Here is a 13,320-nt window from a genome sequence, read left to right as displayed (position 1 = left end):
GTAGAGCAGTGCTGCCTTCCTCTTCCTCCCCTATTTCACTTCAATCTATGCAACCAGTTATCTGACATCATCTCTTTATGTACTTGTTTTAGATGCTCTGAGTTTGCAGAAGAAAACCTCAGAATTTTTGTTTCTCTTTATAAAACTAGAGGCCTGATGCACAAAATTCATGCAAGAGCAGGCCTTCCTTCCCCCGGTTGCCTGCATTGGCTTCCCTCTGGCACCCGGGACCCGGGTTTCCCTCACAGCCCCTGCTTCGTCAGGAAGGTTGTCTGGAAGGATGTCTGGTCCAATTAGCATATTATGCTTTTATTATTATAGATAGTATCAGATCTCAATGGTTTCTGAGGTCATTTCCAGCTATGATACTTAATGATTTTTCTTAAAGTATCTTTTGTGAATGTAGCACCTATTTTCTCCTGTCACCTGCTTTTGAAACATTTCCATGAATTGAAGGTTTGTAACCTGTTGTCTGGAGGAATGTACATGAAAGAATTAACCATAGGCTATTTAAGCAAGACTAGACAAAGCTATGCATAAAAATTCCCTGGCCACCAGGGGAGGATCTAATAATTCTATTCTATATTCAGCTTTTCTTGTAATCAGATCACAGAAGACAGTTATAAAAACCAACTTTAAAGAAGATGAAATTTTACCTGTAGAAATATCATTCTGTTTAAAGTTTTCTATGTAATCATTGCCAAAAGAATCTTTGCCAACCTGTACCAAAGAAATGATGAACATTAGATCTATTGCATTTAGTAAAATGCTACAATGTAGTTTTTAGAATACTTAGCATTTTGAAAGGGCATATCGGCACAGTACTTTATAAACATTAACTAATTAATCTTCTCAATGTACATTGCTAGACTTGGTTTCAGCCCAAAGAATTGTTATATACTAATGTTCCACTTATATCCTTCTTAAAATGTGAAGCATTTTAATGATGCTCACCAGTTCCATAGGTTCACTTTCACTTAATCTGATCATGTGGAAATTCCCTCGGAGACAGAGCTGTCCACCATCAACTATCCTCAATATTTATGAGGAGTCTCAGTTGTTCATACTTCACTATAAATGACAGGGGCTTTGTAATGACTTGCCTGGTGTCTAAGAATCTTCATATCTTCTTCCCGGACCCTGACATGGAGCGCAGGAGGGAATTTAAAAAGCCCTTGCTACCTTAGTATAGTGGAATTTCTTTGTTTTTGCATCCTTGCATCCATTCTGGTAATACTTCAGTTTTTCCTTTAGACATGTATTTCTCGTTCACTCATAGGCAATGTGATCAGAGGGGCACAGTTGTAAAATCAATGAACCTATGTTGACACATCAGCCAAACTCCCTAAACTCCATAGTTTACATTACGGTTCTCTCTGGTGTTGTACATTCTATGGGTTTTGACAAATGTATAGGCAAGTACCCATGATTATATTCTCATACAGAATGGCTTCACTGCCCTAAAAATCCTCTCTGCTCTGCCTATTCATCACTGTCTACCCCCCAGCCCCTGGCAACCACTGACCTTTTGTACTCTCTCCATCATTTTATCTTTTCCAGTGTCATATAGTTAGAATCATTCCTGAACTATATACTTCTATTTTTCTGTCCTGCAGGTGAGCACTACAGCAATGGATTATGTTTCTGTCCAGGCCTCAGCCCCTTCCAGTGTGTTCTGCTTGCCCACAGAAAATTGTTCCTCTCTGGATATATCAACAGAAAGAAACCTAGACATTTACTTGAGTCAGGATCTGCAATGAGTGATGATAAATTTCCTGGTGAGCATGTGGACTGTCTAGAACAGGGATTAGCCACTATTTTTTACTCTGAAGGACTAAATAGGTAATATTTATTCTTTATTTTCAAATATGTAATATTTTAGACTTTACGGGCCATATTGCCTCTTATGCAACAATTTACCCCTGCCATTGTAGAGCTGGCGGCCAATGATAATATGTCAACAAAGGGATGTGGCTGTATTCCAATAAAACTTTATTTACAAAAATATGTAGTGGGCAAGATCTGCCCCATGGATCATGTTTGCTGACCCCTGATTTAAATGCCACTTTTGGTACCTTATTCTGCAAAAGAACACCTTTCCTTGCGCTCCTTTTCTGGCTCAAATGCTGACTAGGCAGTAATCTCAAGCAATATGTGGTAACTTCTCTCTAGCAGAATCTGTCTTTATGGTGAAGAGTGTCCACTCCAGTGATGCTGTGGGGAGTTCCCTGTGAAGGAGGCCATCTATCAAAAGTTTCCTTCCTGGAAGGCTGGCTGTTCCCTTGTCTGGCAAGTAAGTGCCAAAGCATCCTATTTCCTAGGTCAAAGGTTCATCCCAGAAGGCTCTTGAGAGCTGAACCGAGTTCTCTCATCTTTTTTTTTTTTTTTTTTTTTCTCGGCCTGACCAGGGATGGAACCCACAACCTTGGAGTATCCAGATGATACTCCAATCAACTGAGCTAGGTATTATATGTTGGGAAAGTATCATTATAAGAATGTTCTGGGGCTGAGAAAAGGCCATCCTTAGGCATGTGGGGCGTGATGCAAACTAAAGCAAAGAAATTTCTCTTTCTTCTCCTAACAGTTTTATATGGGAAAGGTCTGTTGACGGTGACTATCAAGGGCAGGTAATAAATGGTGGTGATATAAACATTAGCAAGTGCAGGGCTTAGGAGGAATTGTTTCATTGCCCTCGAGAAACTGATACTATTGGAGGGAAATCAGACAGACCAGGTGGAACAGCATGCGCATCAGAGGCATAATTGGGAAGGATTTCATGCCCAGGTAATTGCATTTGCAGACTTGCTGTAGTTGTATTTTAGAGGCTGCGGCAGCTGCCTGTCTTCTTCCTGTGCAGGGCACCGTCTGATTGGTTACATCCCCGGGTGATGGTTATGGTTGCAGCTTTATTCTAATAGTGATTTCCTGGCAAATCTGTTGGCTGGTCTTCTAAACTCTATGTGAGACATGGGACAAAATACTGTGTTTTTGCCTTCTTTGATATTCTCTTGTCAAAAAATAAAAATCTGGTAACTAAAAAATAATGGAAAAGTAACAAGACTGCTGAAGATTAAGAGAAGTCAACTGAAACTCCATTAACTTTACATCACCCAGGTCATTACAAAGTGAAAGATGTGATGAAAAGCCTCAGAATAGGAAGACAATATTTCCTTTGTGTCATGGAAGCCCCTCACACTAGCTGTGTGGTTTTGGGCGAGCCGCTTTAATTCTCTGTAGGCTCAGTGTTCTTATCTGGAAAGCCACAGCAAGTTTGCTGTGAAGATAAAGTAAAATAATGCGCAAAATAACGTTTAGAGCTGTAAAGGATTATCATAAAAGATGAAAGAAAAATACATAAAATTCCATTTCGGGCTTGGTGCCTTCATCATTATCATCATCATCATCAGGCTGCTTCTCTTGGGGGAAGGGGCTCCCGCGGCGTGGATTCAGTCTCATAAACTACTTTCATGTCCATCTTGTCCTCCCTGATGCTTCAGTTCTTCCTGTGGCTTCTTATTTTCAAACAGGAGAGCATTAGATCATGGACCCAAGCATGTGGGTACATTAAATAATTTTAAAAATGAGACTGTATTTATTACTCTTATTGTTCTAATAAAAACATAACATCCGTTAATGGTTTGGTGCAACGAATGCTGTTCAATGTATCCCGCTACTTTCCTGAGAATAATTTAGCCAACTGGGAGGGTATCTCTGCCGTGGGAGTAATAGTTAAGCTTAAGTAGAACTAAATTACATATGAAAATGTGGACAAAAAGCAATGGGGATCCGAGTCCTATTTAAAAGGATCCTCTTTTTCTTTTGCATTATAGAGTTGCACAGATGACATGTGCAATTTGTACTAAAAGAATGCCACCTTCCCTGTGTCCCCACCCTCAAAACCTCTCACACATTCATGTATTTTTCCGGGTTTGTTTTAAAAAGGGTTGTGAGAAGTAAACACCGTCCAGTCCCATTTGCTTGCTTCTGATTCTAACTTAAGCCTCTTCCCCAGTAACTGGAAATCGATAGCCAGCGTCAGAGGAGCAGAACCCAAGCAAGGGTGTCGTTCACACTCTGCCACTGAGAGCGAGAGCAAGTGTCTTGAAAAGCACAGTGAGTGATACGAATGAAAGAACCAGACAGAACAAGGACTAAAGGAAGCTTCATGTGGCTATGATGAGCACCCCCGCGCTGCCTCTGTGACAATCCTTCTTCGCCGACTCCTTATAGAGTTGTGGGGATCACTTGACCCGCTGGGGCTGGACCCCGGCAACTTTCCCTGTGTCCCCACCCTCAAAACCTCTCACACATTCATGTATTTTTCCGGGTTTGTTTTTAAAAAGGTTGTGAGAAGTAAACACCGTCCAGTCCCATTTGCTTGCTTCTGATTCTAACTTAAGCCTCTTCCCCAGTAACTGGAAATCGATAGCCAGCGTCAGAGGAGCAGAACCCAAGCAAGGGTGTCGTTCACACTCTGCCACTGAGAGCGAGAGCAAGTGTCTTGAAAAGCACAGTGAGTGATACGAATGAAAGAACCAGACAGAACAAGGACTAAAGGAAGCTTCATGGGGATCTTTGGAGGCTTCCCTGTCTTCCTGGTCACACGTTAGCTATCAAGTTGATATGAAAACTTTAAGTATCTTGGCCATGAGGCAGAATGGTGCAGATGGAAGTCAGGAAACCTGGAATCTAATTCCAGTTCTGCTGTTACCAAGCTCATTAAAATTCTTTCCTACGTTTTGGGGCAAATTGTTCCATCTGAGCCAGGCTGTAGGGTGGGACTGGTTGGTGTGAGTTATCTCTGGCAGGAAGGAAACCAATAATTCTCAGCCTTAGCTGCTCATCAGTATCTCCTGAGAAGCTTGGAAACATCCGGATGCCCAGGGTACACCCAGACCAATTGAATCAGGCCCAGGCCTCTGCAGGTGGGACCGGGCACGCTCCCCAGGTGATAACCATGTGTGAACTCCAGTCGAGGGGTGGACCGCTGATTGCAGGATTAAAGTGGGAGGTGTCTGTAGAGGCTTGTGTGCAGAGAAGAAGTGAAGAGAGAGCACCGTCCTGCCTGGCACTAGGTTGGTAAGTCCCCTAAGTGGGAGCACGGGGAAGTGTGACCTGCAGAATCTGCTGGGGGCGAGGGGCCCATCAGGGTCCAACATTGGGATCAAGGTATTGTGAAGCCCGAGAGATTTCCTTGGCTTGTGTTTGCTGACTAGTCTCATTTTGACGTGGCCCAGCCTTCTTCCACCTCTATCCTTCAAAAGCAGTGGTTCTCAACCTGTGGGTCGCGACCCCTTTGGCGGTCGAACGACCCTTTCACAGGGGTCGCCTAAGACCATCCTGCATATCAGATATTTAGATGACGATTCATAACAGTAGCAACATTACAGTTATGAAGTAGCACGAAAATAATTGTTACTCTTATTTCCAGAATTCCTCTGGCCTTCTTCATGGATGCTATGTAATTAAGCATTTAATTGAATACCATCTTATATTGTTTGCCTAAATAATCTTCCTTAAAGTCTTGTCTTCCTAGAAGCTTATTGGCGACCCTAGCTTAGCATACATTTATCCGTCCTTAAGCCTGTGCATTAAAGGTGTTCTGTGAGTATTTGATCATCTTAGGTGCCTATCTGTTCGTTTTCCTTGGGCCTGTTTATCGTTCAGAAAGGCACACGACTGTATAGCACCCGCGCTGTTCTAGTTGTGGCTGCAGAAAGGTTTTCTCCAAGGTGTTGCTCCTAATAGCCCGTGTGAAGGCCCTCCGTCCAGTACATTCAGCTGCAGCAGCGCAGCTAGTGCTTCTGGGCAGAAAGATTCTGGGGAACTTCGGAGTCTGAGGTGGTCTGTGAATATCCATTCAGGTGGAAGAGTCCAGGTCGTCAGCAACTGTGGACAGCCCCTCACACTTAAACTGAGGGAACTCGCAGAACCCCAGGTGCTCTCAGGCAATCCCAGGCTCAGGGCAACGCTGACATTAGAGTTGCGCCATTGGGTAGAACTTCCTGCAATGGTGAAACGTTTAACGTTCTGTTATCTGAGCTGTGCAATGCAGACACTTAAATGGAGCAGTGTGATTGAGGAACTCAACTTTTAGTTTTATTTTAATTACACTTCAATCTAAATGGCCACATGTGGGTAGTGATGCTGTATTGGACAATGCCGCTGTAGAGAGATGTGGATGAGGACCATGGAAAGCAAAAGGGCTGCGTTTATCAGCAGCACTTCCTCCAGCTAAGGGTACTGAGGTGCTTCCTTCATTCTCTCCATGGGGAAGGCTCTCTGCATCGAGGGAGAGCCAGTCAGTGGTTTCCAAGGGCCAGAACAACGGCCTAACACTGAGGAGGGGGCTTCATTAGCACGATCATAGTAAACACCTGTATTTCAAAATGGCGGAGGAATGGGCTGTTTGGAGTCCTTGAATGGCAGAAAACACCGAGTGATTCCACCCATCAACATATAATTGATGTCAAAATATACAGGACCAAGATTTCTTACCTGCGGTCATAAGAAATTAAATATTCTGTTAAAAAATGTTATCACATATATCAAAACAGGTTACTGATTTTCAAAGTTAGAATACGGGAAAATATAATCAATGCTGAAACTAGGCTGTGATTCAAGATATTTTGTGACTTTCAGTGGCTAAGGGTTAAAATAAGCAGCAGGTTTAGACGATTACGCTGAATTTGCTGTCGTGAAACAAAACGCAGCAGTTGCTTTAAAAATAAATCCCGCATATTAACTTTTAACTTGCCATTTGTGGCTTTATCATAAAAGATGAAAGAAAAATACATAAAATTCCAGCTTTTTAAGCTTGCTGGTTGTTTAAACCCCAGGTAAATGGTGTTTACCTTAATAATGGCCTTTAATATACAAAGGTAACCTTACCATCACCATTATCAGGCCTGCTTATCTGAGCGTGGGAGTGGGTTTGTGATAATCCAATGATTTCTTCCATTCTTTTAAAATGAGGCATATTTTATGTATTTGGTTAGGGTCCAATCAATGTAGCCAACTAGCGTTAGCCAGTCATCTTTCAGTGGATGTCAGGAAAGGACAAATTGCACTTCATTGAATGTTACCTGGAAAGACTGGTGCCCAATTTTTGATCTTTGAAAATTAAAATCTCAATGCATGATTAGTTGATTGTCCCACTGTAATCTTAACATAGAAGGCAATTTTTGACTAAGACGATGGGTACTCAAATACACTGCTTTTCAAGCTGACTTGTGAAGCCTCAGTTTTCTCATTTTCAATCTATGCAGACTAATAATTTTGCAAAATATAATAACAATGAAATGAAACAAAGTCATACAAAATACAAGGCCTAATTTATATTATAATATTATGTATATTCTATTCACCAGCTATAAAGTTACTCTGTCAAATTGCTCTAAATATTTATGTTTATGCTCAATTTCTGTCCTGTCCAGTCCAGTGACAGTCTGCGGCCTGTGAGTAGGTGGCACTGCTCTAATGTGTAATGCCTCTGTCACAGGACTTCATTCCTGGCCATTCTGAATGGAAAACACTACATATATTATAGAGTCTAGTCTCACGATTGAAGGAAACAAAACCAGGTAATTTCTTGAAGGCCCTTGCTTGCTGACTTCCGATCTGGGCCGCGTGGGTCCATGCCTGCTTGTGGCTTCCTTCCACCTACACAGGAAGCAGGGTCTCTGGGCTCATGCTGGGCTGCTGCACCTTTAGCTCTGTATTCTACCAGAGAACTCCTGAGCTGCCAGGTTTTGATGGTTAGAGATATCGTCCTCCTCTCTTATGTTTGGCTTCAATGGAAGGGAGGAGGAAGAAACACTTAAATTGGGTGTAGCCCTAGGAAAGGTGTCCTAGCAGGTTCTTTGCCCTCCGAAGAAGACTTTCATTTTCCTGGATTTTAATCTCAAAACAACATCTTCAGTTACCCTTGGACTGTCGCCTTGGCCCATGACTCAGTTAAATACTGACTATACAACTCTTAACTACTTGGTGTTCCATTGTACACATTTCACCGTACCCATATTGATGGACTCCTGCTTAATGGTCCTTGCCACAGTATCTTGATGAATATTTCTCCTTAGCTCAGTATAAGATGTTTTGCACAAGCCATCAAACAGTCTTACTTCATTAGAGTTTGAATTTTATTTTATTTTATTTTTTGCAGGGCAGTAATAGGTAAGTTAATGTTGCTAAGAAAGCCATACAAAAATTTCTGTTTTTCTTTTGTTCCATCTGTTCATTTTTATCTTGAGTAATTTAATGATTTTGGGTTCTACTTGGAATTGTCATATTTAAAAAACTGCCATAAAGCAGTGTGGCTAATTTGCTCAATTAAAATATATTTCACAGTGGGAAGAAATAGCATGATTAATGGGTAACAATAGCTTCTACTAGAAAAGAGATTTTATTTTTTGTGAAGAAGTCTAAGCATAGCCCTGGCTGGTTTGGCTCAGTGGATTGAGTGTTGGCCTACAGAGTGAAGGGTCCTGGGTTCGATTCTGGTCAGGGGCACATGCCTAGGTTGGGGGCTCGGTCCCCAGTAGGGGGTGTGCAGGAGGCAGTCGGCCAATGATTCGCTCATCATTGATGTTTCTATCTCTTTCTCCATCTCCCTTCCTCTCTAAAATCAATAAAATATTTTTTGGGGAAAAAAAAGTCTAAGAATATTATGGATTTATTTAATCTATTTGCATATCTAAATGTCTCAGGTTGTCTAAGCAAAGTAATCCTGTATAGGTTTTATCTAACCTCTCTGTACAGATCCCCAGGTAAATTCTACCACAGGGCTACACACTAGATGACAAAGTCAAGGACATGTTATATATAAAGAACTTTCAGAACTGGGCAGGTGCTAACATAAACCATCATTCACACACCAGAATAAAATAAACAGCACCTTTGCTTTAACCAGCCTCCTAATGAGAACATTTCCCCAAACTCAGCCTTCTGCCTTCTGTTCCCCTCAGACCCACTTCTATGGTTTCACCATTCATATCCCAAGGTCAGTCCCACAATTCAAATATTTCTATTTTGCATTTCTCTCTCTGCCTCAAATTGACCTAAAATAAAACCAATCTGCAAACCTTTGAGTTGGATGAGATCCTAGGGGACATTCAATTTTGACTTTAATGGCTAAATGAATAGCTTTTATAAAACTTGCAAGAGGGGGCTCTCTAATCTCTCTCCTTTAACAGCTCCAGTTCTAGGGAACTCCCATCTCCCCATGGCTATTCTCAGTACCTTGTTCCAACCCCAAGTCTCTCTCCAGGTTTTCCCGCCTGGAAATGATATCCTCTTTCCAGTTTCCAAGCCCCTTCAGTCAGCACCATCTTATTTCTCCCCAAACCCTTAATTTCTAATCAGGTAGAGGATGGATCAAGCCTAACATTTTTAATTGGCTCCCTCTCTAAGCCCTGTAATTCCTAGCACATAATATTGGTCGTCAATAATTAATTGCTGACTAATTGATATTTTAAATTTATCAAGAGCTCAACCTTAGCAAATGAGGGTTTCTTGTGCTTCAAGAGATGTTTTTGATCAAATAGCCAGATGAGAATTATGTCATGTTAATGACATCAATTAGAAATAAAGCTACAGTTCATTAGTAGATGAAGTGATAATTGTATAGCTTATGCATCATTTAAAGACTCCCTTGGAGAAGAAAGTGCTGTATGCAATGGAAAGTGATATTTCAGAGACATTTTGGTAAAATCTACCCAGTTCATAGCAGAGAACTCATTCTTTTAAATTTCTCATATTTTTCTTATCCTCCACTATGCAGACCCAGTCTAGCTTTCCTGTTATACCAGTAATGATAGCATCTTAAAATTTCATTAAAGATGCAAAAGTTGAACCTTTGGCAGTCAATTCTGTTTGATTTATTTTTGAGATCACTTCAGTGGATGATGGAAATAGGAATACGTATTTTAGTTTTCTTTAAATACCCGAAGACAAAACTACACCTAAAGATGAGTGATGTATAGTTCAGTAAGGCCCAGATTCCTTTCTGACCCAAGATACAGCAGTAGAGGGAAAAAAACTCAGAGATGAGTAAATCACCGTTATTAAACCAAGTTTCTAAAAGCTGTGTTGCTGCGTAAAACCTGCTAAAAACAGTTGGATGGTGTGGCTCGGTGGTTAAGTATCCACCTACGAACCAGGAGGTCATGGCTCCATTCCTGGTCAGGGCACAGTAGGGGGTGTGCAGGAGGCAGCCATCAATGATTCTCATCATTGATCTTTCTATCCCTTTCTCCCTCTCCCTTCCTCTCTGAAATCAATAATAAATAAAAAAATCTTATTAAAAATATTTAAGGAAAAAACCCTGCTAACAACAGGAGGACTCATACTGTTGTTTAGAACCTGAACTAGAGAAACCCGTCAGAGTAGACTAATTCTCCTCGCCTCACACTCTAGTTAGAAACTCTTTCATTTCAGGGAATGCAGTGTTATTTGAGGACTGCTACTTCCCAGAGGATCCAGTGAGGTAGAAATGAATATAAAAAACAAGGAAGATTACTCTCTCCTGTTTAAAAATTTATAACCAATGAACTTCTAAAAGAATTAAGCAGGTATTCGAACAAGTACATGTCCATGCGTGTTAATAGCAGCAGTGCTCACAAGAGCCAAAAGGTGGAAACAGCCCCAGGGTCCACCGACAGATAAATGGATACACAGATTGTGGCATAGCCAATGGAGTACTATTCAGCCGCAGAAGGCACGGAGTACTGATCCTTGCTATAAGGTAGATGAACCTTAAAAACATTATGCTAAGTGAAATATGCCAGACACAAAATGTCACATTTCATATGATTCCATTTATAGGAAATCGTCAGAAATAGATAAACCCATAGAGACAGGATGTAGATTGGTGGTTGCCAGGGGCCACGGGGAGGAGGGAATGGGGAGCGACTGCTTAATGTAAGGAGCTTTCTTTTGGAATGATGGAAATGTTCTGGAACTAGATAGATATGGTGGTTGAACGACACGGCGATTATACTAAATGCCACTGAATTGTTCATTTAAAAATAGTTAAAAAAAAATAAAACCAGTGAACTCAAACCCCAAAACCATATTCTTGCCTTTAGAATACTCTCCACTGGGCTTGGCACCTACCTTGCACACCATGGCCGTCTTTGCTCCAAGCCTCGCAGCTTGGACACACTGGTTGGCACCTTTCCCTCCAAAGCCAATAAAAAACTTATGTCCATGGATGGTTTCTCCGGTTTTTGGCAAACGAGAAGTAAGACTGTCATAAGTTAAAAAGAAAAGGAAAAAAAACACACACATTGGTAACTGCAGTCAGTTTTAAGTTCTTCAGAAGAGAGAGGGAAGGCTGTGTGGTGGAGCTCTAAGCAGTCAGAACCGCAGGCAGAAGCAGCGGAGGGAGAGGACCTTTCCTTTTGGACAACCTTCAGTAGTTTGCATCACTTTTGAGAATGCATCTGCCTGACAGGATTCCTCTCCCCCACTGCCCTGTGCTACCATAGCCCCACTTCAGATGACAGCTCCGGGGGTCTGTGCTGCATCAGGGCCATTCAGGGGAGCCTGTTTTACATCTCGGGGAACTCTCAGAGGGAAGGAACTTCATATTCCTTCTCAATGCCCAGCACGGAGATTTACTCACAGAGGGACTTAATAAATGGGGCCAAGGTAATGTGTGCTTCTGTCCAGATTTATCGGGTTGCTTTAATAAGCAGGAAGGGAACTAGGATTTTGGTAATCATGTTCAGGACTTCAGGAGAAGAGTGAAGCTGCAATCCCAGGCGCTAAAGAATCTTGTTTGTTTCCTTGAGGGTGGGATAGGAGTGGGGTATTTGGATGGCAGTTCGGGGTTTCATCCTAATCCATCCTTTGTATTACCCATTTCATGCACTGACTAAAAAAAGAGCATCTATTTTTAAAAAGTGGATTAGAGCTAAGTTTAGTTTTATATTTTACTACAGAAAAATCCAAACACATAAAACTAGAGAAAATAGTATATTGATTTTTCCCTATACCCATCACCCAGATTCAACTATTGTCAACTGTTAGCCAATGTTGTCTCAGTCTACACCTTCATCAACTTCAAGAACTAGGGATTTTTACTAACAGGTGATTACTGACACATTACTGCTTAAGGTAGCATTAAATGAGGCAAAAAGCACAAGTAAAAGGTTTGCTCCAGTACATGGTTTTCCTAACAGTACAGGTGGAAGATGTGAGGAAACAAAGTCTTTGAAGGACAGAAGACTTTAAAATGGAAAAGGAGTTCTGGGTGGAGGGGCAAGTGAAGAAGATGGACTCGGCGCCATGAGGACTGGCTGACTGGCCACAAAGATGTGGGCCAAGGGCCAGATGGAGCAGATGGGGAGGTGGTACTTCTGACCAAAAAGGTTAATTAGCTTTAGGCAGGAAAGAAAGGCCAAGAGAGAAGTTTACCATGGTAAGTCAACCGAGAACCTACTTTGTTTTAGCAGGTTAGACATTTATGTCCATTTCCAATAGAGACTGTGGTCGATCCAAAACCAGTATCTTTTCGTATAAGAGTCACGAAACAACGTCAGTTCCTACAGGTCACTGACAGCCTGTTTGCAATGGGATGCCATATGCCTATTGGCAGGAACGCATGATTGTGTCAATAAAGACCAAGTTCAACCTGTGAGCCTCCTTTATGTCGCTCTAAAAGTCTCAAACTGAGCTAAGCTACTCCATTCCCTAGCATTGCACTGTCAAATAGGGTTATTTGAGATTCAAGAGATTCATCAATAATTTGAAAACATCCCACTCCACTCCTCCCCTTTTCAATTCTATTTTTATTTCGGATTCTAAACGCATTTATAGTACCGATGGAAAAAAATATACATCTACAAGGTTCACTTCTGAAAAAGGCACTCAATCAAGGGAAAAATGGTTTTAATGTAACGTTATTATCCTGTCATTTAATTTAGCAATGACAAGTGATGATGAGATTTTGATTTGCATCAGAAATCTTAAACATTTTAGGATTCTGTTATGAACAGGCAATGATGAGTAATCTGTGTGATTGAGTAACTATGTGAATTCTTGGCTTATTGATGCTGCTATAAACAACATTCCTAACAACTTTAAAAAGAAAAACTATCCAATGTGGCAAAAACAGGCCAAATAATTTAATTAGTAAGACTGTCACTAAAGAAATGTATGACTTCCACTATATTTATACTTAGATCTGGGTCACAAGCCACTTGTTTGAATCAAGTGTATTTATGACCAACTGTGGCAAACCATGAAAAAACATATCACCATATTATTGTTGGGATATGCATGTATGTGGGAGAGAAGTGAAATCAGGTACAGTGT

General features: G+C 41.2%; 2 protein-coding genes across 3 annotated transcripts in view; one reads left to right on the top strand and one right to left on the bottom strand.

Annotated features, from left to right (window-relative positions):
• Positions 1–2,378, top strand: part of MRPL33 (mitochondrial ribosomal protein L33) — a 62,142-nt gene extending 59,764 nt beyond the window's left edge. Inside the window, exon 4 of the mRNA XM_015566355.1 lies at positions 1,617–2,378. Within this exon, the coding sequence (XP_015421841.1) occupies positions 1,617–1,846 (230 nt within the window). The 3' untranslated portion in view covers positions 1,847–2,378. The remainder of the gene's footprint in view (positions 1–1,616) is intronic.
• The window catches only part of RBKS (ribokinase), a 64,326-nt gene that overhangs the window by 48,305 nt on the left and 2,701 nt on the right, over positions 1–13,320 (bottom strand). For both annotated transcript variants that reach the window (XM_015566353.1, XM_015566354.1), the window contains exons 3-4: positions 11,116–11,248; positions 657–720 (exon numbers count right to left, since the gene is read on the bottom strand). In XM_015566353.1, the coding sequence (XP_015421839.1) occupies positions 657–720; positions 11,116–11,127 (76 nt within the window). In that variant the 5' untranslated portion in view covers positions 11,128–11,248. The remainder of the gene's footprint in view (positions 1–656; positions 721–11,115; positions 11,249–13,320) is intronic.

This window comes from Myotis davidii, unplaced genomic scaffold (genome assembly GCF_000327345.1).
Source record: "Myotis davidii unplaced genomic scaffold, ASM32734v1 scaffold238, whole genome shotgun sequence".
NCBI lineage: Eukaryota > Metazoa > Chordata > Mammalia > Chiroptera > Vespertilionidae > Myotis > Myotis davidii.
The sequence above is the reverse complement of the archived record's forward strand: the minus strand, read 5'-3'. Positions and strand labels throughout refer to the sequence as shown.